At 57.6% G+C, this 25,406-nt stretch overlaps 4 protein-coding genes across 5 annotated transcripts in view; 1 reads left to right on the top strand and 3 right to left on the bottom strand.

Annotated features, from left to right (window-relative positions):
* Positions 1–528: 528 nt before the first annotated feature.
* PHGDH (phosphoglycerate dehydrogenase) lies at positions 529–4,173 on the top strand. The gene is made up of 12 exons (XM_074876826.1): positions 529–736; positions 1,006–1,157; positions 1,331–1,396; positions 1,479–1,533; positions 1,624–1,722; positions 1,826–1,958; positions 2,040–2,188; positions 2,409–2,561; positions 2,689–2,821; positions 3,155–3,282; positions 3,477–3,705; positions 3,871–4,173. The coding sequence occupies exons 1-12, from the start codon at positions 599–601 to the stop codon at positions 4,023–4,025; spliced, it is 1,590 nt and encodes a 529-aa protein (XP_074732927.1). The 5' UTR covers positions 529–598; the 3' UTR covers positions 4,026–4,173.
* A 531-nt stretch (positions 4,174–4,704) lies between these two features.
* Positions 4,705–8,212, bottom strand: HMGCS2 (3-hydroxy-3-methylglutaryl-CoA synthase 2). Its single transcript, XM_074877231.1, has 9 exons — positions 8,017–8,212; positions 7,322–7,761; positions 6,922–7,047; positions 6,453–6,617; positions 6,214–6,382; positions 5,959–6,129; positions 5,369–5,475; positions 5,140–5,265; positions 4,705–5,059 (listed from the first exon to the last, which is right to left on the bottom strand). Exons 1-9 carry the CDS (start codon positions 8,127–8,129, stop codon positions 4,953–4,955), a joined length of 1,524 nt encoding a protein of 507 aa, XP_074733332.1. The 5' UTR covers positions 8,130–8,212; the 3' UTR covers positions 4,705–4,952.
* A 982-nt stretch (positions 8,213–9,194) lies between these two features.
* Positions 9,195–11,187, bottom strand: REG4 (regenerating family member 4). Its single transcript, XM_074877230.1, has 6 exons — positions 10,988–11,187; positions 10,145–10,232; positions 9,928–10,025; positions 9,710–9,847; positions 9,526–9,631; positions 9,195–9,381 (listed from the first exon to the last, which is right to left on the bottom strand). Exons 2-6 carry the CDS (start codon positions 10,206–10,208, stop codon positions 9,308–9,310), a joined length of 480 nt encoding a protein of 159 aa, XP_074733331.1. The 5' UTR covers positions 10,209–10,232; positions 10,988–11,187; the 3' UTR covers positions 9,195–9,307.
* A 2,670-nt stretch (positions 11,188–13,857) lies between these two features.
* NOTCH2 (notch receptor 2) overlaps positions 13,858–25,406 on the bottom strand; it is an 87,127-nt gene continuing 75,578 nt past the window's right edge. For both annotated transcript variants that reach the window (XM_074876824.1, XM_074876825.1), the window contains 6 exons: positions 25,128–25,224; positions 24,498–24,666; positions 19,533–19,834; positions 19,025–19,172; positions 18,415–18,512; positions 13,858–17,583 (listed from right to left, as the gene is read on the bottom strand). In XM_074876824.1, coding sequence (XP_074732925.1) covers positions 16,240–17,583; positions 18,415–18,512; positions 19,025–19,172; positions 19,533–19,834; positions 24,498–24,666; positions 25,128–25,224 — 2,158 coding nt within the window. In that variant the 3' untranslated portion in view covers positions 13,858–16,239. The remainder of the gene's footprint in view (positions 17,584–18,414; positions 18,513–19,024; positions 19,173–19,532; positions 19,835–24,497; positions 24,667–25,127; positions 25,225–25,406) is intronic.

The following is a 25,406-nucleotide window of genomic DNA, read 5'->3' as shown; positions in this document are numbered from 1 at the left end:
GGTGCTATGTTGGGGGTGGGCAGGGGCCTGGCACTGTCTCACCCCTGGGGGATCCGGGGAGCCCCCATTTCTGGGTGAGCTGGGGGGCCATGGCCGGGCTTGTCATGGGCTGGGGGCCGGGATGCTCCCCCTGCCAGCGGCACCCCCAGCTTTGTGGGGAGCCACCTGCACCACCGTGGCTGCCACCACCGTTCCCCTCCTGCCCCGCTGTGCTGTGCCGGGCAGGGAAACTGAGGCACGGCCGCTGTGCGCGGTGGGGGGGACACACGCTGCCCCCCGCTCCCCCCGGCCCGGGGGGAGCGGGGTCCTGGTGGGGCACCCCCTTGCTGGGGGGCTGCTGGGGGGCCCGGCACAGCCCCGGCCCCTCTCCCTTCCTCCTCCTCCTCCCTCCCTTTACCCGAGGGGGCGGGGGGGCGCCGGGCGGGCTGGGGCGGGGAGGGGAAGGGAAGGAGGTGGGATTATGGAGACGGGACCCAATGAGCCCGAAAAACGTGCCCCGCTCGCAGCCCTTTTAGCGCGGCGGACGGGCTGCAGCAGCCTCCGGGCGGCGTGAGGAGGGAGCCCCGTCCCGTCCCGTCCCGTCCCGTCCCGTCCCGCCATGGCGCTGGGGAGGCTGCAGAAGGTGCTGATCAGCGACAGCCTGGACCCCTGCTGCCGGGAGATCCTGCAGGCTGGCGGCCTCCGGGTGCAGGAGAAGCCCGGGCTGAGCAAGGAGGAGCTGCTGCGGGAGATCCGGGTGAGCGCGGCGCGGCCGGGCGGCCCCCACGGGCGGGCGCGGGCGCGGGTGGGGGCGCAGCGGCGGGCCGGCGATCCCGGGTGGCAGCGGAGCCCCCCTCGGCCGGCGGGGCCGGTCCCCGCCTCCCGTCTGATGCAAGAGCCCGGCCGGTTTCGCACGGCGGGTCCCAGCCCCCGGCAGCGGCTGTCCCCAACCCGCCACCCACCCGGGGCCGCCCTGGGGCCGCCGGCCCCCGTCCCACCCGCCGTGTCTGTGTGTCCCCCACCCAGGACTGCGATGGCCTCATCGTCCGCTCGGCCACCAAAGTCACGGCCGACGTGCTGGAGGCGGCGGAGAGGCTGCAGGTGGTGGGCAGAGCAGGCACCGGCGTGGACAACGTGGACGTGGAGGCGGCCACCAGGAAGGGTGTCCTGGTCATGAAGTAAGAGTGGGAGCGTGGGGACATCCCTGCCCGTGCTCCTGGGGAGACAGGGGAGGCTCTAGCAAGGCTCCCTCTCCACCCACGGTACCACCCTGGGGGTCTCCCTCCTCCCGGGGTGCAGACCCCCCTCAGGCCGGGCGTGACCCACCAGTGACACCGGTCTCCATCCCCAGCACACCCACTGGCAACAGCCTCAGCGCCGCCGAGCTCACCTGCGGGATGATCCTGTGCCTGGCCAGGTGAGTGTGGGGCAAGACGGGGGGACGGGACGTGAGCCCCATGGCCCCCTGTCCCCACCCTGACCACCGCCTCCCCTTGCAGGCAGATCCCGCAGGCAGCTGCCTCCATGAAGGAGGGCAAGTGGGACCGTAAGAAGGTAGGAGGAGGTGGGCACAGCACCCCGAGCAGGACGGGGCGGCGGTGCCTGTGTGGGGTGCGCTCGCTCACTCTCCACCTTGCACCCTAGTACATGGGCATGGAGCTCAACGGGAAGACACTGGGCGTGCTGGGGCTGGGCCGCATCGGCAGGGAGGTGGCCACCCGCATGCAGGCTTTCGGCATGAAGGTAAGGAGCCGGGGCCGGCAGGAGGGGTGGGGAGAGTGGAACCCCCTGGCCTGGCCGTGAGTGCTGTGCCAAGCTGCAGGAGTGAGTGCCTGCTCTGCCTCAGACCATAGGCTACGACCCCATCATCACCCCCGAAACCTCGGCCGCCTTTGGCGTGGAGCAGCTGCCGCTGGAGGAGATCTGGCCCCGCTGTGACTTCATCACGGTGCACACACCACTGCTGGCCTCCACCATGGGTACGGGGCAGGCACTGGCATGGGGGGCAGTTGTGGGGGAGCTGGGGCAGCCCCCCACTGCTCACAGCACTCCCTCCGCAGGGCTCCTGAACGACAGCACCTTCGCCAAGTGCCGCCGCGGCGTGCAGGTGGTGAACTGCGCCCGCGGCGGCATTGTGGACGAGGGCGCGCTGCTGCGGGCGCTGCGGTCAGGGCAGTGCGGCGGGGCCGCCCTCGACGTCTTCACACAGGTGAGCGGGAGCGCGGGGACCCCCCATGCCTGACTTCGGCTCAGCGTCACCTTAACTCTGCCCAAGCCAGGCCAGGGCAGCCTGGCAAACTCTGCGGGACTGGGACTGGGCACAGCCCTGCCCCAGGTCCCCTCCTTATGAGGGAGGAGGGGGTAAATGCCCCCCCCAGGCTCCTGGGGGGGTGCCGGGGGCTAATGGCAGGATGGGGCTGTGTCGGCAGGAGCCCCCGAAGGACCGTGACCTGGTGAACCACCCCAATGTCATCTGCTGCCCACACCTGGGCGCCAGCACGCAGGAGGCGCAGAGCCGCTGCGGGAAGGAGATCGCCATGCAGATCGTGGACATGGCCATGGGGAAGGGGCTGGCCGGCACAGTGAGTCCCCCCGCCAGGCACCTGACCTCCGTGCCTCAGTTTCCCCATCTGTAGATCATGGATGTGTTGGGAACAACCCTGTGTGCTCGCTGGTGAGTTCCCATCGCATGTCTTGCTCTTCTCACAGGTCAACGGGCAGGCTCTCAGCAAGGCTTTTGCACCCCAGACCAAGCCCTGGATTGCCCTGGCCAGGGCCCTGGGCTCGGTGCTGCGTATGGCGGGCAAGCAAGCGCAGGGCAGCGTGCAGGTCTGCACCCGAGGTGAGGCAGGCAGGCTGCGCCCCGAGTCTGGGACCCCAATGGGTGGGCAGCGCAGTGGGGTGTGGGGGGACCTACTGGGCTGGGTAGATGGGAGGAGGGATGGGAGGGCGGCCAGGAGGAGGGATGGACAGGAGGCTGGTTGATGGTGGGATGGAAGGAGGGGGAGCCGTGGGGGTATGGATGGGTGGGTGCATGGGTGGGTGGGAAGATGGGAGTAGGTATGGGTGTGTGGATGGGTGGGTGGGAGGACCAGCCCCAGGCTGGCTGCTCCAGCGCGGGGCTGACCCCTCTGCTGCTGGCCCATCCACCCTCTGCCTCCTGCCTGTGCCCCAGGGACACCCCTGCAGGAGGCCGGGAGCTACCTGACACCCGCCGTGGCTGCGGGCATGCTGGCTGGAGGGGCGCAGAAGGACGTGACCCTGGTGAACGCCCTGCTGCTGGCCCAGGAGGCTGGGCTGAAGGTGTGTGGACACCCAGGGCTCCACACCTCAGCCTGGCACACCCAGGCCCCACCCTTCCTGGGGTTGCCCTGTGGGGCTGCTAATGCAGTGCTCAGGCTGGTGGCCATTCCCTGGGGTCACCTCTGAGGACACCCCTTCCCCATGCCCTGCCACGTGCAGGACCTGGGCGCTGAGTGGCTGCAACTCTCCGGCAGGTCACAACCACCCACGGCGACATGGCCCCCGAGCCCGACGGCAGCGCCGGCTTGCTGCAGGTGTCCCTGCAGGGCACCCCACACCGGGTGGTGGGGACAGTGCAGGGCAGCACCCCAGTGCTGCGGGAGATCAATGGGGCCACCTTCAAGCAGCCGGCTCCGCTGACTGGCCCCATCCTCATCTACAGAGCCAAAGCCTCTGAGCCCAGCACACTGCCTGCGCTCACCGGTGAGCTCCCCGAGGGGGGATGTGGAGAAAAGGATTTGGAGTGGAGGGGGAAGAAACACCATCGTGGACCTTTGAGGGGCACTGGGGGGGGCAGAGCCCTGCTACCTGGCGGGTGCTGGGGTGGTGGGGCAGCCTGAGGCCCCTAACACCTCTCCTCCTCTCCAGGGCTGCTGGGGAAGGCGGGGGTCCAGCTCCAGTCCTACCACAGCTCCAGCACTGTGGCGGGGGAGCAGTGGAGTGTCGTGGGGCTCTCAGCCCCCCTGTCCGACCTCAGCGAGCTGAAACCACGAGTTGCGGAGGTCTTCCAGCTCCACCTGTAAACCCTGACCGCCAGCAAGGACTCTCCCCATGGCCGCAGCATCTAGACCCCTCCCTCATCCGGGGGAGCATTGTGCTAGGCTGCCCCCAGCCCCCATGCTGGGCTTGGGGTGGCCCCATGCTCAATAAAGAGTCTGGGAGGAGAGAGCATGTGATGCCTTGCCTCTGTGTTCCCTTGTCCTCGGCCTCAAAGCTCCTGCAGGCTCTGTCCCTCCTGCCCCCAGCCCCTCCTGCCCCGCCAGCCCCGATTCTGTTTGCTCAAGGGTGCAAAGGTCTCTGCGGCTGCTGTGGCCCCGCTGAGGTCCCGTCCGGCCACGGTCCCGTGCTGGGACACGGCCCAGAGAGCAGGCAGCGCTCCAAGGGGGGCTGAGCCCTCCCGTGAGCCCCCGCGTCGCCTGCCCCCTCCTGCCTGCTGGGAATTGCCACCCTGGGCAATTTTCACTTTTGGGAACGTTTCACTTTGCTGGCATCACTCCCAGACTGAAAACCGAGACCAGAGAGCTGGGGTTTGCTTGGCTCCCCCAGAACATTGGGGAATGCTCCCATCCTGGGGAAATGGGGGTACTGAGGCTCGTGTTCAATGGTGGCCACGTCTGGTGCCCATGGGATATATCCCATCAGGGGCTGCAATCCAGCCCTGTGGTGGTTGAGGGAAGGATCCACAGAGTGAGAGAGAACCACTTGCAATCAGGAGCCAGAGCTGGGCTGCTGCCCCCTCTCATCTGTGCCTTTATTCCCCTGTGCTGCCCAGGTTGGAGCAGAAAATGCCACTGTCTCCACCAGCTCCAGGGCCTGAGGCACTACCGGCTTCTTCCCGGCCATCCAAGGTGTTGTTTCCTGCAGAGGCCAGTCCTGGATTTGGGGGTGAGCAGGGATGCTGGTGGGGAGGAGAGCATCCCCCTACCCGGGGCTCACCCCTTCTGTCCCCCCTAGACGGGCTTCCTGGCGTATTCCCGGCGGTACTTGGCGTCCACCCGTGTCAGGTACCAGGTGCCAGGGAAGAGATCTGCCTGGGAGCCGTGGGGAGCGTGGTCAGCTGCAGGGAGAGGGCGGCGATGCTCAGCAGGGCCGTGAGGTGCCAGTGGGTGGGTGTCGCATCCCCCCAGCCCCACTCACCCAAGTGATGGGTCTCCTCCCGCCGCTTCATGATCTCGGCAAAGTCCTGCGGGGCCACGCGCTTGCGGGCATCCAGGCGAGCTGGCAGGTCGGCCAGGCTTGAGACCAGCTTGTCCAGGGGCGAACCTGGTGGTGGGCACCCCCCGGGTGAGACGGCACTGTTGGCGGCCCCGGCCCCGCAGCCCCACGCTGCCCTCCCCGCCCGGCCCCCCTCTCCCGTGGGGCTCACCCGGGGCCGCATCCTGTGAGACGCGGAGGGAGAACATGCTGGCGGCCAGCCCTGAGCCGTAGGAGAAGGCACCGATCCGGGAGCCGGCCAGGTCCCGCGCTGAGGACCTGCAGCGAGGGGTTGGGGGGGTTAGAGGAGATTTGGGGCTGGGATGCAGGGCTGCCTCCTGCCCCCTTTGCAGGCAGGGGGGTCCTGGGACTCAAGGCCGCATTGTCAAGCCCTGGAGTGCAGTGGTGTTGGGGAGCCCCAGAATGAGACGTTCGCTCTCCCCAGTGCCTGGCCATTCCCACGGCTCCTTTGCTGCGGGGTCAGCCATTCTGCTGGGCATGGCAACGGGGTTTTCATCCTCCCAGTGCCGACAGAAGGGCTTTATGCGCTGGCCCAGCTCCAGAGAGCTGGGATGAAAAGGCTGTCAGGGAGACGGCACGACACGGGATGCATCCACACGGGGGTTATATGCAATGAAAGTGTTAGGTCTCTGCTGGGAGGGATGAGTGCTGGTGCCTGCCCCCCTAGACAGCCCGGCCAGAGACTGCCCTCCCCAGAATGACACACACACACATCCCCAGCCAGCTTTTTGGGGGACTCACTGTGCCAGGAGGGAGGCCAGGCAGCCATACATGGATGGCGTGTACATGTTGCCATTGCGGGAGGAGAGGAGCAGGGAGGGCTTGGTCTTCTGGTTGAAGATCTCCTGGCTGGCTGCCTGGAACGCCTTCTCCACCTCCTTACTGGTGTAGGTGTCCTCCAGCTTCACACCACTGCCCAGAGAGAGGCCGGCTCAAACCCCACACCAGCACATCCCTGGCTGGGTTGGGGGTGGGGGACACTGCATGGGGACCCACCGAAAAGACTGTAGACCCTTGTAGAGGCCGGCAGCTGTGTCAGGGTTGGGGGTGGCCAAGAAGTCATTGAGCAGCAGCCGCCCCACTGACTTCTGCACCAGCTTGCAGAAGGGCGTGTGGAAGATGATGAACTTGAAGTCGTCGAGGGTGAAGGGCCGCTGGACGCCGGCTGGAAGGCAATGTGGGGCTGTCAGCACCCGTTGGAGTGGCAGGGGCACCCCAGGCATGCCGCTGCTTACCCTGCTGCCACTGGCTCTCTGCCTTCCGGCGGTACACAGCGTAGCAGCGGTCCAGTGCCCGCAGGTAGCACTGGATGGAGAGCTGCCCGTCCACCACTGGGTACTCGGAGGCCAGGTCCGGCTTGTAGAAGTCATAGGCGTGCTCCATGTGGGTTCCCCGCAGGCCTGCGGGCACAGGGAGAGCCAGCTGTTGGGGAGCGTTGGGGGGTTGCAGCCGGATGGCAAGCACACACAGGTGCTGCCCACCATGCCAGCCCCAGCACCCGCCAGCCTCCCTGGGTCACTCCGTGGTGCCCACAGGGATGTGGCTGACTGGGATCCTGGGGTACCCAGCACCAGGCAACCACTGAGGCTGGCAGAGCCGGTGCTGCTGGAGCTGAGACTCTCTGTCTGGGGCTGGGACATGGATGTATGGCCTCCAGGGATGGCACCCATCATCTCACCATGCCCAGGGCCTCATGACACTGACCTCTCTCCAGCACCAGTGGGGCGTTGGGTCCCACTAGCATGGCGATGGCACCGGCACCTCCCGTGGGCCGCGCGTTCCCTGTGGCATAGACAGCGATGTCCCCGCACACCACCACGGCGTAGCGACCTGAGGGAGGATAGGGGGGTCGGCAGGGCCATCAGCAGGTGGGAGCCTCCATTCTGTGGCCTTCAAGTACTCCCATTCCCGCGCTGCCAGGTGTCATGGCCAAGGCGGGTAGGAAACAGGGGTGATGGAGAGCCTGGAGGGGCAGCAGCTCCCTTTGAGGATTGCTGGAGCATCTCTGGGTTTCAGGCCACCTCCTGCTTCCTTCCCCCATCCCATGGTACCCACCCAACATCCAGCCCCCCATGCCCACGGCACAGTCCCTGCCTGCACCCACCGTCCCAGGCGCTGGACTCCACCCAGGCGGCCGCGTTGAAGAGCGAGGCCGTGCCCCCATAGCAGGCGTTGGTGGTGTCAATGCCCTCCACGTCAGTGTTGCCCGAGTCATGGAAGAGCTGCATAAGGACGGTCTTGACAGCCTTGGACTTGTCGACGACGGTCTCGGTGCCCACCTCAAGGCGGCCGATGGCGTCCCAGGAGAGGCGCCCGCGCTCCACCAGCCGCTGCACCACCGTCAGGCACAGGGAGTTGATGTCCTCATGGGCGGCGCAGAAGCCCATCTGCTGCTGGCCCAAGCCCCGTGTGTACTTGCCGGCCTCCACGCCGTCGTACCGCTCCAGCTCCTCCTGCTCCACATACTGGGCAGGGAAGTACACCTCCAGTGCCAGGATGCCCACGTCCTTAGGCCAGGCGCCCGTCCCGGCAGCGCTGGAGAGGCTGCAGGGCAGAGGGAGCGGCGACGGTCCCACGGCAGCCCCAAGCCTTGGGGGCAGCTGTTGGCCCTGGGAGATGCCACCAGCAAGCACCCCAGCCTGTGAGCACCCCAAATCCCTGTTGGTTCCCTGTGCCCAGTGGTGCTGTGGGGAGGAGGGAGAGCATCCCATTCCCTAGAAAAGCTTAAGAGCACTGCCAGCTCCCCGACTCCCCCCCCCGATTATGCCTCTACTCCACCCAATCCGCATGGGTGCTCACCATGCCTTCTGCACAGCCATGGGGTGCTGGGCCCCCCGGGGTACCTGCTCCGGCCCCAGTGGCGCCCGCCGAGCTCCCCAGCAGCGTGTGGCGCGGCCAACCAAGCGCAGCATCTTCTCCCTGGCTGCTACACAAAATGGAGGGACGGACAGCGGGACGGACAGTGGGACGGACGGCAGGATGGGCCTTGCATGGTGCTTTTATAAACTGCGTTGGCGGCACGGCACAGCCCTCCCAGCCCTTATCAGCATGCTGGACCCCAGCGCTCAAAGGTCACCGAGAGCCAGCCAACGCGACAGGGACAGCAGAGCAAGCACTGGCTTTGGAAGGGAGAAACTTGCAAGATGTCTCTGTCTTGTGCCCCAAAGCCCGGGGACACGCTCGGCGGGAGCTGGGGCTGAGCAGTAGGACGGGCTCCCCCACAGCCCTGGCTCCCCATGCCATGGGTCAGCAGCAGCTCCAGTGCCCGTGGCATGCCAGCACGGCTGTGGTCACTGTGTCGTGTGTGAGGTGCTCTGTGGCCTCCCCGACTGCCCCCACACTCCCGGGAAGGGAGCAGATGGTGGCTGGGGCTTTGGTGCTGGCACCATCTGTGCTGCCCAGGACGTGGTCCACCTCCATCACGTGCCACAGCTCCAGGGGGGAAAAAACCCATGAGCTGGGTGGGGGCAGAGCCATCTTCAAAATAGCAGAACAAACAGCCACGTGATGCCTGTGACAACACTGCGGTGACACAAGAAGGGACCTTTGGTCCCTGTGCTGCCATCAACATGGCCACGGGGCAGCATCACAGCCCCTGGACCCCTGTGGAGCCATCTGCAGCCAGGGAGTCACCTGTCCCCACGCCTGCACGCCCACGACAGCTGCCATCCCCACCCGCATCTGTGCTCAGGTCTCCTCCATGCCTGCACCCCGGGGACACTCTTGTCCCTGCTACCTGCACCCCAGGACACCTGTCCCGTTTGGCACCAGAGGGCTGGGGATGAGCCAACACGAGCGCCCGGCCAGGAGAGCCACCGGCCCCGCAGCTCCCGGGGATTCACCCCCGGACGGCTCCACCGGCACCGGCAGCACCAGAGCCCCCAGAAACTGGGAAGCTCGGGGAGCCGCAGCAGCACCTGCCTCCCCCTTGCCCGGACCAGCCAGGGCTTTGCACCAGCACCAAGCTCGCACAGGACTTGCATGCTTCTTTTTTTATAGATGTATTTTTAGGAGTTGGGGGGAGAGGGCCATTGCCAGCAAGGGAGGAGGATTGCCGGTGTGGGGTCCCCCACGGGCCCAGGGGCTGTGCTCAGCGCAAGGGGGTGAACTTGCAGATGTAGTGATGCTGCTGGGTGCAGTCGGTGCTGGACCACACGGTGAAGCCTGCCAGAGAGATGGGCCGGGGGTTGGCGGGTGCCACGGCGAGGACAGGGGCACCAGCTCTGCCCGCCGCAGCCCCGGGACGGGACCCAGAGGACGGGGAGGGGAGAATGCTGGCGGGGGTGGACGCAGGGTCCAGGCACTCACTGCTGAGGTGGGTCAGCACGCCGCAGTCCCCTCCGTGGGCACCGTTCCCAGCCAGCCCACTGGTGCTGCTGTACTTGTCCCCACTCGCCCACTGCCAGGCCTGGCTCTGTGGGGAGACGGGGCTCAGAGGCATGGGCCTGCTGCTCCCTGGCCACCCACCACCCTCAGCCGCCCCCTGCCTCACCTCATGCCCATAGCGGAGGCCGATCCAGACGGGCTGTATGCGCTGGTAGTAGGAGATGACTTTCCGCAGCGTGGCCGCCTCCCCGGGCTCCTCCACCCAGACCAGGTGGGCACTGGCGTGGCTGGCCTGGCACTGCCTCTGTGGGGACAGCCGTCAGTACTGGGGCACCCCTGGGAGATGGGGGGTCCCTGGCCGCCTGTGTGCCCCCATGAGCTTACCTCAGCCTCGTCCCAGCTCCGGAGCTGACGGAAGTACCTGAAGCAGCTGAGCTTGTAGTAGGACCAGCCCTTGGGGCAGTAATCTATGTACCGGGCGCCTGCAGAGGGAGAGCCGCGGGGAGCGATAGGGAACAGCTGGCATCGCCAGCCAGAGAGAAGCCTGGCTCCCTCCTGGCCCCGCTGTGAAAGCGGCTGCCCCCCGAGGCATGGGACTCACCGGCCGGCCGCAGGAGCCCCACACAGCCCAGCAGCAGGAGGGCAAGTCTGGCTACTGCCACCATCCTCCTTGCTCCCAGAAGTGTCCCCTGTAAGAGTTTGGGGGGTCACACCAGCTCCCTCCAGGAGAGGGGATGCTGCCTGTGCCCAGAGGCTGCAAACCCGCCCTGCTGTGGACTGAATCTGGCCCCTTTCAGCTGGCTGGAGGGGATGGCAGCCCCGGGGGCTGTGTCTCCCTCTCCCCTCCCTGGCACAAGTCACTGCAGTGTGCCCGCACCCCATCCCCTAGGCACATCTTGGGGTCCCCAGCCCACACTGGCAGCGGGGTGTCCTGGCCCCACCAGTCCCAGCCTCAGTGGGAAGCATCTGGGTGAGCCAAGCTGCTCTGTGGGGACATGGGGAGAGCGCTGCCGTGGGCATGGGTGGGGAGACCCCAGCCCTGCCCTGGCATCGGGCAGCAGCAGCAATGGCACAGGCAGGGCCGGGGCCAGTAGGGCTGCAGGGATGATGTGCACAGTATCATTTTCATCCCCCAAGCTTGTAGCGCTGCCAGACCCAGGCTGGGGAGGCAAATCGGCCACATCAGCGCAGTTCCCCTTTATCTGGGCTAATCCCTGGGCACCGGCACACCGATTTGCAGACTCAGCTTGTCTTCCCCTCAAAGAAGCAGTGACAAAAGTCAATGTGGGGCTGAAAATTGCATCGTTGCAGCCTGCCCCATCCAGCAAGGGCAGCGCTCAGCTCCCCTGGGAGCTGCCAGGGCTGGGACCAGCTCCTGCTTGCCCACAAGCCACCTCGGAGCACACCAAGGCCCCAGCTGCCCCGCGAGGGTCCCCTTCCTCACCTGCTCTCTGGAGATCAGGAGGAATAACGGCTTCTTGTGTGTCGCCGGGAGAGGAGAGGAGCTGCCCTTTATAGCCCGGTGCTCACCAGCATCAGTGTTTGCCCAGCTCAGGTGATTCCCACCATTAAAATCTTACTGCTGACTCCCCTCCATCCCCCCCACTTTGCTGGAAAGCTGCCCAGATCTCCGCTCTGTTTGCATTCAACGTTTCTCTAGAGAAGACAGGAAGAACCTCTCCTAGTTGGTCAATAAACCCCCTGCAATTAGTGTTAATTAATAACACAAACACAGAGATAACCTTGCGGCAGAGTGCAGCCTGGCACTAGGCAGGGATGCCCTCTGGCCCAGCCCCGGCTGGCCGGGGGCTGGCAGGGGTGAGCCCCGGGGGAGGCCACCCCAATCCCGGCCGGAGCATCCCTGCGGCGAGCAGCGGGGCCGTGGGTACCACCCGCCGGCCTTGCCCGCGTCCCCGGCCGAGGGACGGCAGCGGGTCGGGCCCCACGCCCTGCCCGTCTCTGCCATGCGTCACCCACACACCGCCCTTGTTTGAACTGCCTGGGGATGTTTGTCAGCCCGATGCAGGACGCGGGGACACGGGAACAGCCTGCGGCCGAGGGGCTGGCGGGCACCATCAGATAGCGGCGGGGGTGCCCGGCCCCCACACCCGGCGGTGACGCAGGGCTTCGTCAGCCTGCGTCCCTCCAGGAGGAAGGGGCAGGCCCTGCAGCCCCCCACCGCCCCAGCCCCCCGCGGGGTGCCTGCAGCCCCGGCCCTGGGGAGGCTGCTGCTGGCATGGAGCCCCAGAGCGGGGCTGTGCCCGGCCCCCACAGCCAGAGCCCTCCGGCACCATCAGGTCCTCGCTCCTCAGCCTGGGGTGTCCCTCGCACCCCTGGGAGGGGGCCAAAGCCCATCTACCCGGCTGCTTCGACCACGCGGGCTACTAACACACTGAAGCAGCTTTGCGAGCTCTTCCCGCTGGCCGTCCCCTGGCCTCCTGCAAAGCTGCCAGCCCCTGCCCTGCGCCCACTGCTGCCAGCTACAGCCAGTGCCCGGCGATCCCCCCCCCAGCCCTCTCCAAGGCCCTCGGAGGAGGCCGCTGGGAGCTACCCAGGAGGCAGCTGCCTGCGGAGGGCCCAGCGCCAAGCTGAGCCCCACTTCCCCCAACATGAAGGGCTTGTAGCTGGCTGAAGTGGTTACTTCTGGCTGCCAGGCTCAAGCCATGTCCCCCAGGGATCTCCCACGGCTCCTTTGTGGCATTTACAGAAACACACAGCCCGCGAGTGCTGCTACGCCCACAGGGAGCAGCTCTACGCCAGAGTGCAGAGGCAGGTCTGGCTTTTGCCCCTGGGGAGGGAGGAGGATCAGTCCCTTTGCCCACACAGCCAGGATATAGCTGCTGCTGCTGCTTCCCAACACCTCTCAAGGCTCGGCCAGCTTGCTAGGCACCCTCCAGGATCCAAGGGGTAAAGCCTCCTCGTGTCCAAACACAGCTGCTGCCTGCTATCTTTTCTCCTGAAACAACCTTACAGATATCAGCCACTCCACCAGCAGGGAAACCCTTCAAGCACAGCAACTCCCCAGAAGACAGGACTTCATCCTTGTTTTATGAAAACCCAGGAAAATGTTCCCCAAAGCAGCCTGAGACTGCTCCATTACTCCTTGGTTAGATAAAGGATGACCCAGCTCCCTGCCTGGCTGGTTCTATTAGGCTTATTTGGATGCAACACAACAAGTTTTCACAAGTCTCTCGTCATCCCAGGCAGGGGAAGAGGCACGCACTGTCCCCGAGGAGATGCAGTTTCAGGTCCCAGCCTGAGCACCGGCAAACTCAATGCAGCTGCGCCAGAGACACAGCAGAGCTTGCTAAACTTTGGCACAGATGTGCAACCTGTGGGAGAACGTGGATGAAAGCCTCCCGGAGGTTTGTACTTGCCAAGCTGGCTCTACTAGAAGATAAAGGAGCCGTGCTGTTTGAATATTAAGCCCTTAAAATGCCCCCAGCAGCTTTATCCCTGCTAGGCATCATAATTCAGCTACAGGCTCCAACCGAGTCCACAGAGAGAGCTGGAAACCAGCCAGGTGAGCACTAGTGGAGCCCAAGGCTTCAGTGGCACCTCCCTGCTCAAAATACAGGAAGGCAGCCATTGTCAATTTGTTCTCTAATTGTTCAAGTCAAAACTTTTCAAGTCTGAAAACAGCATGGAGGAGTCGCGACTCCCTGTTTCAGAGGCTAGAGAATTGCACATCTTCATGCATCGGCTGCCAAACCAAAGCCAAGGAGGCAGCCTCAGCTCTGGGGATGAGGGTCCTCCTCCCAGCTGGAAGAACAGGGAACAGCCCAGGGAAGCAAGCAGGACCTGAAAGGGTGAGTGTGTCCACAGGTCCACTAGCCACTGCCTGACCCATGCTTGCTCATAACCTTTCTAAAAGCCACACAAAAGCCCCAGCCCTTCTCCAGCTCCCAGACTCCCAGGTAAGAGAGAGCTCTTACTCAAAGCATCTCAAAAAGGCCCCATCCCAGACCCTCCCCGTCCCTCCCAGTATGCCCGGCTGCTTGGCTGCTGGTTACTGCCCCCTTCTCAGCTAACCAAGAGACCCAGAATCCTCCTGCTACATCCCAGCTAGGCTGCTTCCAGCCCCCAGCCACAGCTCCCTTGGATGGAGCTAAGCAGTGGGGTTCCTGTGCTGCTGAGCCACAGGACAGAGCACCCTTAATCCCCAAAAGCTCTCTCCTGGCATGGACTGGAGGTCCTAACGAGCCTGCCCTTGCCAGGGGTCTGAACAGCTACTGAACACCCACAATTCGTTTATAATCCCGTGGCTGTGCCACAACAGCTGGGAAGACAAACGAAAACAGCAGTACACAGACGCCGGGCACATACTCTTTATTCTGGGGATAAAAATTGCTTATACATTTTGCAGCAACTATTTTCATAAAAGACTTTTATAAAAAATGTAAAAATAAGCAAATATTTTCCATTATTAATATAGGAAAATGCTGCTGTGTGAATGGTTACTCTACAACTTATGAGATAAAATACCACCTTAAGGAGATATTATCTTTACAATAGTTAAAAAAAAAAGGCAGAGGGCCATCGTATTAACACGCCAGGCACGAAACTGGCTTCATTCCACAGAAATCACTCATCTTGTAAAAGGTAGCCACATATATAAAAAGGCACTTGGTTATTTGGGGCTAACAAGGAAAAGCCCTTTGTTTCTTTAGCATCGATGTAGCAACACTTCATTATTTGCAGTGAAACATGTACCTGGACAGACCTCCAGGAGCCTGCAGGCTCCTGCCTGGAGATCTGAGTCGATTGCAGCTAAACTTCACAGGACACACTGCAGCGAGCGTGCTGGGGAACGTTGTGTGCGTCGTAAAAAGCAGTAACTTCAGAATTAAAAACTTCAGCCCAAAACGATGGCCCTGGGAACCAGCACCTCCTGAGGCCCTGCCTTCATGTACCATTGAGTCGAATCAAAAGAAAAAGCTTTTACTCTTGATTAGAATGGAAAGAGACATCAGAGAGAATACTGTACATGGTAGGATGCTGAATGGCCGCTGCTCGGAGGGGAGCGGCCTTCTCTGTCCTTTGGCGGCAGCCGACAGCCCCGATCTCTTTGGAACGTGTGTCTGCAGGGTTCCCCCAAGAGGTAGGAGCAAACCATCCCCAGAAATGTTCACTTCGGCTGCTGACTGGTTCAGAGCCCTGCAGGGAAGCCCTACTCTTGAGGACAAAGCAGAAAGGGCACCTGTTTGTCTAAGGTCAGCGACAGCTGGCTTCCATAACTCCAAAAATATCGGGGGAGCTGCAGTACAAATGGCACTACCGTCCCACAGAGCACGTGGGGCACCTCAGTTGGGAAATCTCGATACAGGCTGAAGCTGAGAGCGGAGGACAGCCCCAAACCTGTTAAGCAAACTGCATTAGACAGCGGTTTCTGAGCTATTTGGTCTGCCGCTTACGCCCAGCTCCTGGCTGCAGGCACGCTGCTGCTGCTGGAAGCCTGCTGGGGAGTCAGTGCTGCAGCCTCCTTGGTGGGAGGGGAAGACGAGGCAGCCCTGGGCCCAGGGCTGGAGCAAAAGGGACACTTTTCAAAGGGCTGGATGCCGTTCCTGACGCAGAAGGACACACACTGCAAACATGTAACAACGTCCTTGACACTTCTTGATAGTACCATAAAGAGGCAGCATATGGTATCTGGAGGACAGGACACACAGCCACCCTTGGATGGAGGGGAGGGGAGTACTGTGCAAGAACGCTGGGAGCTTGTGTTACCAGGTTTTGAAACACTTGTGCTCATCCTAAGAGCTTCCCAAAAGGCCTTCAGCGGTTGCAGGGCATCTCTTCTGTCACGGGAGCCCGTGAAGGTGGTCACGGACACACCTGGCAGGACGGGGGCATGGGGAGGGTAGTGTGTCAAAACGGTCAGGCGTGTCTCAGGAAGACATACAACACAGGAGAGATGTGCCTACAGGCCACCACGGGGGGGAAGACCAGGTCAGACCAGTGTTTTCAGGAGGGGGGGAAAAAAAAACAACAAAAAATCCTAAGAGAAGACTATATGTATATATAATCTCATAATACCTGGGGATCAGGCAGTGAGAACGCTAAGGGGTGTTAGTGGGTCTGCATAAGATAAAGACTCTTGAGGAAAGGGTGAAGCTGTGTGACAGAAGGTGTCACTTGACCTGCAGGTGTTTTGGGAAGTCCAGCTTGCTTGCTGAGCAACAGTGGCCGAGGGAAGGAGGGGTCTAGGAATGTGGGTGCAGCTCTGAGCTGTGTCAAGACAAGGCAACTTGAACTCGAGGAGAACTAGTAGAAGGTGCTTCAGAGAGAGGTTACATGGGTAACAGAAGGAGTAACAAAATAAGGATACAAAGCTGGGTTTGGCTAAATTTCTGGAGAAAGGACCATGAGATGCATTAAGCTGAAGAGCTGTCTCCCCCAAGAAATGGTGGAACATATTTAAAAGCAGACTGGAGAATCCAGTGCAGATAGCAATCACACCCAAGGTGCATGGGAGTTGGTTAGAAGTGACCCAACTGGTCTTCTCCATCACCAGCTTCTACAGTTCTCTGTTTAGCATAAAAGCATACAAGCCTACAGCGACCACAGTCCCTCCAAGGAAAGAACAGCCTGGGCTCATTAAGACTCTTGGATACTAAAATGGTTCTTCATTTCTGTCCTGGAAGACCTTCATGAGTTCTGGAGTCCGCTTTAATCGGGCTTCACCTTGGCCAGCCTTCAGGCATACACCTGCATGTTGTTCCGCTGCTGCTCTGTCATGTGAGCGGCCGCCGGCCCACGCTGGTTGTTACTGGGACTGGTTGCCACATCAGACCAGTCAGAGGCAGAGTGTGGGGAGGAGCTTGACCACTGGTCTGGAGATTCGGGCGACGGAGTCAGGTATGGGTGCTCCCCTTGTAAGTGCCGGTTGTGGCTAGGAGTCCGTTCTGTGGCCGAGGAGTAGCAGCTGTGCTGTGACGGAGGCGTGGGGTACTTCCCCATCGAGCTCTGGAACTGGTGGTAGGCCGGGAGGACCGTCTGAGCCACCTGCCCGTCCTGCTGAGGGATGGCAGCCATGGAGAAGGAGGCGCTGGGCAGCTGAGCTATATCTGGTATCTGGTACATGGAGCTAAGAGGACCAGCCATGTTCTGAGCGCAGTTTGACTGGGTCTGCTGCGGCAGTGCTTGCTGGTTTATGCCACCCTTGGGAACCAGCTGGAAAGTCATGATAGGGGGCAGAGACTCCCTGGACACTCCCATGTGCTTGGCATCTGCTTGAACCAAACCACTCTGCTGAGAAACACTGGGGTGCGAATGCATCACCTGTGGTACCATGCCGAACATCTCGTTGTACTGGGACTCGTTCACCTCCATACGGTTCATCCACTCGGTGGAAACGTTGGCTGGCCGGAGCCTGCCAAGCCCGCTGTTGGGAGGGGTGGTTCTGTGCTGTGAAAGCAGCTGGCTGACAGATGGAAGCACCGTGCTGGATCCACGTCCTAAGGGCTGCATCTCGTGGAGGTTGGAGAAGGACATCGTGTGCGCAGCCTGCACCGCCGGAGCAGTCAGCAGCGAGCTGGGTGACGAGTGTAACACCCCTGGCGACGGCATCACAGGAGACGATGTTGGCTCGGAGGCAAAAGCATGGGGCGATTCTAGGGAATCAACTGGTGACAGGGTCACTGAGCTCTCTGAAAACTGCCCTTTGCTCTCACTGAGGGACTTCTTCCTTCTCCTCTTCGCATCTTTGGTGAGGTTCGTGGGCATGATGCCTTTGGCATTCGGTTTTCGTGACTTCTTGCTTAACGAAGCATGCTTCAGGTTGAGGAAGGACCTATTTGGGCCACAAATGACAGGGGAGAGGGCAGAGTTCAGCATGGCACCGGGGTGCCCAGCGGGGCTGTGCGCCACGTTGTACTCGTTGAGAAGCTGCACTATGTCGTGGTGCATGCGGTCCTGGGCCACATCTCGGGGCAGGCGGTCCATGTGGTCCGTGATGTCTCGATTGGCAAAATGGTCCAGCAAGATTTTTGCTGCTTCAAAACTGCCTTCCCGAGCAGCAAGGAAGAGTGGTGTCTCTTCCTGAAAATACAGATAATAAGTATTTTAGTGGCTTCACTGTGGGGGGACTGACTTACAGCTAACAATCCCTTAATGGTGCAGCAACACCTGGAAGCACTGTTTGATGCAGGGTCACATTAAGCGTCTCCAAGATCAACCCACCCTGAGAGGTGCCCACTGTAAAAAGCAGATTACAGGAGATTATTTCAGACATGGCAGTGGAGCACACAGGCTAAACTATCCCACCAGGAAGTGGAAAGGTACAAAGGACTAAAACAGCCCAGTAAAGAACTGCAGCTTGTTGGTAGCTCTAAAGTCCACTGAGCAATACAATAATCCAAAGAAGAAACCCTAGGCAGAGGAAGGAAATCAAGGACTAAGACACAGCAAACACTAACAGTGAAGCTCCAGGAGGTCTGCACAGTGCAGACTGTCCTTCAAACAGAGGGGCTTCTCTCCCATATCTACCCTGCATTGAGATCCCTGGAAATGTGACAGGATGTGACTGCTGCTGTGCTGCGAAATCGGGCTCTCTGCTAACCGGAATCCAGCTCCTTGACACCAGCAGCACTTCGCCCTGGTGCTCTCACACACCATTGACAGTGTATTGCATTCCTTTTCTGCAAGAAAAGCAGGACAGCACTGATGCCTAGGACTTGGCCAAACAAGGAAGAGAAGTGCTCTCCTGTATCAGAAATCCTATAAGACATCCATCGCTTGGGAGAGTTCCAGTCACAGTCTGGGTTTGGAAGACCTGCACTGAGCGCCCAGTTTATAATCAGTTCACTACCAACAGTAAAGAGATGCTTTGAGTTAGGAAGCACAGCCATGCTGAGCACACCCAAACGGTACCTTGTTATCCTGCATGTCTCTGTTGGCTCCATTTTTCAGCAGCACTAGTGTTGCTTCCACATTATTGACAGCAGCAGCCCAGTGAAGAGCAGATTTACCTGCAGGGAAACCCAACAAATTCAGTAACAAATCAAAGAGCTATTTTCAAAAGCACCAAGATGGACAGAGTTCACAGAGGGAAGAAAGCAACTGCAGTGCAGCTCATGGCACGTGAACACATCCTGAAGTCACAATTACACTTTGGAAATCACCACGCTGTGAGACACCCCTACGTTATCAAGACACAATGGGACTTTCAGCACCTGCTCTGCAACTTTTTTTATTTTTACTTTTTAAATAACCTATCCACAGAGTCATATCTGCAGTCCAAAAAATCCCAGCATATCCAACCCCATATTTCTTCTGCTTCTCTTCCAGGAGTGTCTAACCAAGGCACTGTGCAGCAGCCTGCAGTCTATTACTGCTGGGAGCACTTCCGCAGGAGAGCCTTGTATCTGATTTAGCTACAGAATTTATGAGCAGCCCACACTCCGGGACAGCAGAAGCCCACCCCTCCTTGCTTTCACCACCACAAATATTTGCCCAGCCCAGTATGTCGTGTTCGCATTACCATGGTCATCTACGGCGTTCACATCTGCCTGGCAATTAATTAGCTCAGCCACCATTCCTTCCACAGCCAGACGTGCAGCCAGAATTAACGGGGTCGTTCCATCATTCATCCGAGCATCCAAGTCTGTCACTCTGTTACGGATCAGGATCTGGACAGCGGGGGAAGACAGATTTTTTTTCAATACTGCTCTAGACCAAAACTGAGTATTTGGCAGAAACTCAAGAGAAACTTTATAGTGAAAAAGCAGCCTGGGCACTAAAATGCGGGGATTCGGATAATAGGTAACAGAGGCAAACAGACTAAATAAATACATGCCAGATGATTCATGCATGCTGAGTTGATCAAGCTGTGAATACCTGAGGAAACTGGATGTAAAATACAGTTTCACCTGGCCATCACACTGTGGAAGGCATGAGAGCAAGGCTGTGAGTGAACAGAGCACAGCTTGAGCAGGCTCATATAACCACAGAGCACAGCTACTCTGAAAGGGGCTCTTCAATTGCTGTACCTGGAAGACACCCTGGGCGTCAGCAGCTACAGCTGCATGCAGGGGAGTCCGTCCCATGTTGTCCCGTGCATTAGCATCCGCACCAGCATCCAGCAAACGTTTTGCAGCATCTGCTCTTGAGTAACGGGCTGCTAAGTGCAGTGCCATCTCCCCAGTGCGGTCTGTTTGGGCCTGCAGGTTGGCACCTTGATAGATCAAATCTGATATTATATTTGCTGGGGAATCTTCTGCATCCTCATCATCCTCGCTGATATCGGAGCTACCCACACGCAGAGATGCCAACATAAGTGGAGTACATCCATCTGCAACAGGAGAGATAACATAGTAACCTGACGGCGACAGCAAAGGAAAGGAAACCCTCTCACAATCCTCTCTCCTTGAGCAGCTACTGACAATCCCTCCAGTCACTTTAATCCAGGCCTGTTCTCTTGCCTTAAAGTCCAACAGAGTCAGCGAGTTGTTTTCCTTCCAAGCAAGACTTTAATACGTACTGCAACCGCAACAGAACTTAAGATACTTCTCAAATAAGTAAGATCATTATAAAACAAAACCAAGTTTGCTGCTAAAGTGGAAAACTTCCTCAAAATGTAAAGGCTAGATAAATTCCTGGAGGGAAGCAAGGGCTATAGAAAATCAAAGACTTAAAGTGACTAACTATTCACGTGGATGTTCTAATCACATACCTGGGGAAAAGAAACAATTGACAGAGAAAAATTATTGGACAACTAGCCACCAATTATTGGTGGCATTTTGCAGATATTAACCTGAAGTGAAATGCAGACAAAAGCATTCATATCTGTTACACACCAAAGTTTTAATTAAAAGGACCCTGAAGCACTCAAAATTGAAAAATGCCCCAGGATGACTGCCTGAACCAACCTCATCTGGCTTTTAATAAGGCCCACAACTAGAGCCCTAAACAAACTGATGAAGCACGCTCCGTACTTTCACAGAAGTACACCACGTAGGCAGGGACCGTGGAACAGGATCTAATCCAGTATTATTCACTGGTGTACCACCAGCATCCTACACATGCACAAACCCTCGTTCCCCATGCACGGCTCCATCACAGTGTGAACTGCCCACAGATACAAACTGCTGGAAATCTCACACAGTTTGAGCGTTTTGGAAGATACTGGGCTCATGTCTCTCCACCAGTCTCCAGTGATGGGCTCACACTGGTGGGACATTCACAAAGGCTAAATACACATTCATCCAACTAGGATCCTTGCATTGTCCCTGGAAGGAGAAAGGCTCCTTCAAACCTCTAATTTAACTTAGTTCCCTTAGATGAACCTCCCTCTCTGCTGATCGCAGAGGGTGGACCAGGAGGACTAGCTGATGCTGCTGATTTTTCACCCTTGTGAACGCCCGCCTTGATGCAGTGTAATTAAGATTTAAAACATCTCCACATATTTTCAGCAACCTGTCAAATGCCAAGTGCTTCAGTTTCAGCAGACTCTGAATGTTACAAGATATTCACTACCTAAAACCAAAGCCTTCAACTGCAGACACTAATGCTTCCTTACTGCTTTACTCCACACACATCACAGGCACCTAGAAAGTAAGAGGGACTAAAATGGCAGCAGGAGTGAACCACTCTGTGCTAAGTGCCCCATTGGAGCTCTGCAAAGGTGAACACAAATTTTGTTTCTCCAGTGTGGCTCACTTTCAGCAACTGCTGTTCCATGAACACGCAGGGGACCTTTCTGGACCCAATGGACAACAGCTTCCCTGCCTGCAGAACTCTCAATCTACAATGCACTATCTGCACCGAATGAAGTGCGTGAGCCCTGCAGAAAGCCCTATGGCAGAACTAGGATTCTGTGCAGGTGAACAAGGCAATGATCTCCTGTTGAAAGTAATATAGAGAGCTCCAATGCCCTGTGCCCATGTCCCAGCTCCTGATCACCTAGCTTTCCTGACTCTCTGTTTTAGGGCAGTTCCAAAACTTTCTAGAAATCTATCGTTCTACGGCAGGGAAGAGTGTGGAGCGGCAGAGGCGAGGGCCTGGCAGCGGCAGCGTGCACGCTCCTCCTAGTGGCTCACAGTCAGAGCGGGGACAGGCTTTCGCCGAGCGCCTTTCTCAGGATTTGTTGGACGGCAGCAAAGCGTTGACGTATGGGCCTGGGTTCAGTTCCAAGATCCAGTCCTGTCTATAGACCCTCTTGCCTGTTGTCCAAGGCTATACCTCCTTTTGTGCTTCTCCCTCCCACTGCTGGCTCTGCTTCCTTGTCCCAGATGAACACTTCTCAGTATTCAAGTCAGGCTGTGGTCTCCTCCGTACTGCCCTGACACAAAGAGCAGAGAGACGGAGCACAGAAAGGAGCTTTCCTTTTCTCCAGCACCACAGCCCTGGGAAAACCACCCACAGGAAAGGTCTTGCTTGCTCAATCACTGCAGTTGTCCTGGACAGATCACGCCCAGCTGCTCTATAAGGACACAGCTACAATATGCATTAAATCCTTGAAAAATTATCTGCCACTCTCCAGAAAGTCTCTCAGGTATGTGTAGCTCCTTTCAGACCTTTGTAAGTTGGCTACACATGGGTAGTTTTATGAGACTAGCAAAAAGCACATCCAGCTAGACCATCACAATTAAGTGCTTGATAGACTACTAGAAAAAAAGCCATGGACACAATGTCTTTTTTCCTCCTTCCAGCTTGTTCTCTGAAATAGCTGGAAAAGAACCCAAAAGGATCCAGCTGGAGGCAGACACACAGCATGGAAAATTCCAGCCTGAACCACTGAAGTTTTAGTAACTGAAAAAGAGGGGCATATAATAGGGACAGTTCATCAGTTTTAATTATAGGTGGTGTTACCAGTTATGCCTATAATTGCTTTACACTGGTTACACACTCACAATAACTGCCATGAAAAGAATGTCCTCACCGTTCTGGGGGACACAAAGAAAGAACAGCACGGGGAGATAGAGGTGACAGCAGCATTTTATAAAAAATCTTCTGTTTGCTGTCTTTCAAGACAGCCCCTGAGTAAATATAAAACTTGGAGTGAGACGGTAAAGCCAGAAGTTCACCAGATCAGTACAACTGAAGGACTCATACAGGCACAGGATACTGAAAGCTGGGATGTAAAGAACCCACTGGCAAAGTCTCTAGGCAATACTTCTGCAGGAGACTGGACCTCTTGGATCCCCCTAAACTCAAGAGACCACAAAAGGTGTTGGATTAAGAGAGGGAACAGACCCTTGGTACTCCAAAGCATTTAAACTTGCCTCTCCTCTCTCTAGAAAAGATCTTTACTGTTCTACCTGCCACCTGGAGCTGTGGCCAGGATGTAACTCATCCAGCTACAGGTGGCTCCAGTCCAGACACCTGCACCCAAGGCAGTCAGCCTCAACACCCTTTGTAATTAGGGGCAGTGAAGCATTACTGCAGCATGAGCCATCTAGTCTTCAGGAGACTTTGGCTTGAGACAGAGATGAAGTGCCTCTCAGAAGTGCCTGTTTCTTTCCTCTGCCTGCAGAGGAAGAGGAAGATGGCCAGGGCAGACGGATAGCTACATTAGCTGTGAGGAATCCTACCCCTCCTTCCTAACTCATTACTCCAACACTTTGCAGACTTTTTAAACTATTTCTTCTCCTGACAGTAACTCAGCTCCTTGCTTCTGATGCCACAAAGGGGGATAGCTTACAGCAGCTTGCTGCAAGCTTCGCAGTCGCAACTGAATGGCAGGAAAGCAACTCACAGGTCAGTATTATTCCACTGCTATTGTTGGACAAAGCTTTGAGTGAACGTGAAAATAAGCAGTCTGAAGTCTTAAGAACATTATTGCCTGCACTTGGAAAGCTTTTACCCTGCCACACAACTGGAAGCTTCAATAGGGGAAATAAAGAAAAGCTTAAATTTGGCAGAAACTGATGGTTTATGTTCTCACACTCGTCACACAGAAATCCCTCCTTTCCTGTGCTTTGCATTTAGGAGAGCTAACGGGTCAATGAGCAGAAAAGACAATAGAAGGGAACTGAGAGAATGGCTGCAGTCATCATTAAATTGCATGGAAATATTCCCACAAAATCCAATAAAAAGCAATTGCAGCAATATCACCAGAATTACCTCTTCGCATATGAACAAGAGCCATGCTTGCAGATCTTCCGACCAAGATAAAGTTCTTGGTCAACTGTCTCCTCTCAGAACACAGGAATCTGTTATTACCAGATGACCCACTCAGTCCCTTACCAGGTTACAGCCTTAGTGCTACACTTAGAAAATGCAGCAGAGCATTCTTACTGCTTCTAGTCATCTGAGACTGAAAGAGAGCAAGCCTGTGTGCATGTGTGTGTGCGTTAAAGAAGTTTCCTTCAAAGTTGTGTTATGGTGATCAACTCGTTGAATTCATAAGTTGAGGACATAAATTCGTGAATAAAGAAAAAAAATCATTAACAAGCTTGCTGCATTGTCGCTCTGTTCCAGCACAGATGTCTCACACACTGCTGATCAGGGAACACTGTCTCCCAGAAGTTACCTTATTCAGGAAAAGGCCAACCTTGCTTCCACCCCAGGTAACACACACCTCAGGGATAAACCCTGATAAGTTGGTCCTTGGTGAAGTCTGCCACAAACCTCTGCAGTGATGCAGCTGGAGAAGCTGGGGGTTATTTCCAGCACAACAGTGCACTCTGAATTTCAGCTGTAATAGCATTCTGACAATATCTTTTAGGCAGGCATTGTTATAAAGGAGATCCTTTAGCTGTACTTCCTACAGGTGCTTGCAAAGTGAACTCTTTTTCTCCTGGTCACACGATATAACATGTGCTGTAGACCATGATCCACTCTCTCCAGCTTTCTGTTCTGGAGTGCACATGAGCTTTCCTCAAGTACCATAAAAGTTCTGCTGGTGTTCCTGTATACTCCATATAATTTTTAAATGTTAGCGGTCCCAGCCATGGGAGATGGGGGAGGTTGATGACTGGCTGGCAGAACACATGGACACTCAGAGTACTGACCTGGCCCTCTGACATTGACATCTAGAACGTCCACTTCTTGATCTGCTTGAGGTGGTGTAAGGGCTAGTGACGTGCTCCCACAGACGTCTGCTGCCTCCAAGTGCTGCTGGGTCCACTGGCGCTGATCGATCTGCTCATCACCTTCCGGGAGCAAGGCTTGATCCTCAGCCTGAGCACAGGAAATAAGCAGTTGCTTCAAAATGCTCATCAAGTGGCCAAAGACACTGAAAGTTCTTGGGTATTTTTAGTTTTGTTGGGGTATTGTTTGTTTGTTTTTTTTAAGCTAATGACAGTCTCCAGTCACCTCTGTTTGGCATTTCACACTCCCACCATATCTTACCAGGCCTGAACCGCAAGACATTACACTACCGTTAACCTTCTCTTCCCTTTTCATGCAGCAGGGCCGGTAGGGAGGGGACACTGGACAGAAATTACCTGGTTTCTCTGCTGGCCTGCGGTGGGAGTGTTACCTTGAGGATTTGCTCCTCAGATATCATTAGTTATACATTACAAACCCCTAAGCAAAGGGAGGTTTTGAGCAAGGGGCATACACTGGAAGTTAATGCAGCTGTTTTCCTCACTAGCAGTTTCGTGGTAAGCACGCAATATTCAAGTCTTGGAGCTCCTTACCTTTGCTCTCTTTGGCTGGGGTCCACCATCACCTGCCCAGTGTTCAGTTGGTCCAGAATCTGCCAGGTTACCCTCTGGTATCTGGACGGACAAATTTCTAACAAACAAGGAGAACACATCACTTTGCAGGCTAAGCAGGTGCTACTACTGCTACTTATACTAGCCTGCAGAGACCAAGGATGGGATGCATGCAAGTCTGGTAGCTTGCAAACTGAGGCACCAAGAAATGAGAAATCTCAGGCAGCCAACAGTGGCATTAAATATATTTACAATTGTGAA

This window comes from Strix uralensis, chromosome 8 (genome assembly GCF_047716275.1).
Source record: "Strix uralensis isolate ZFMK-TIS-50842 chromosome 8, bStrUra1, whole genome shotgun sequence".
NCBI classification, from domain to species: Eukaryota; Metazoa; Chordata; class Aves; order Strigiformes; family Strigidae; genus Strix; species Strix uralensis.
This window is presented reverse-complemented; position numbering and strand designations above follow the sequence as displayed.

Bases quoted from the DNA above. Each gene is read 5' to 3' on its own strand.
- HMGCS2 (XM_074877231.1), bottom strand. From the start codon at position 8,129: ATGCTGCGCTTGGTTGGCCGCGCCACACGCTGCTGGGGAGCTCGGCGG. The intron at 6,618-6,921 runs GTCAGTGTCATG...CTGTGCCCGCAG, and splicing joins CCCACTGGTGCTGGAGAGAG to GCCTGCGGGGAACCCACATG. The intron at 6,383-6,452 runs GTAAGCAGCGGC...ATTGCCTTCCAG, and splicing joins AGAGAGCCAGTGGCAGCAGG to CCGGCGTCCAGCGGCCCTTC.
- REG4 (XM_074877230.1), bottom strand. From the start codon at position 10,208: ATGGTGGCAGTAGCCAGACTTGCCCTCCTGCTGCTGGGCTGTGTGGGG. The intron at 9,632-9,709 runs GTGAGGCAGGGG...GTCTCCCCACAG, and splicing joins GCCTCCGCTATGGGCATGAG to AGCCAGGCCTGGCAGTGGGC. The intron at 9,382-9,525 runs GTGAGTGCCTGG...TCTCTCTGGCAG, and splicing joins CGTGCTGACCCACCTCAGCA to GCTTCACCGTGTGGTCCAGC.
- PHGDH (XM_074876826.1), top strand. From the start codon at position 599: ATGGCGCTGGGGAGGCTGCAGAAGGTGCTGATCAGCGACAGCCTGGAC. The intron at 1,723-1,825 runs GTAAGGAGCCGG...GCTCTGCCTCAG, and splicing joins TGCAGGCTTTCGGCATGAAG to ACCATAGGCTACGACCCCAT. The intron at 2,562-2,688 runs GTGAGTCCCCCC...CTCTTCTCACAG, and splicing joins GGAAGGGGCTGGCCGGCACA to GTCAACGGGCAGGCTCTCAG.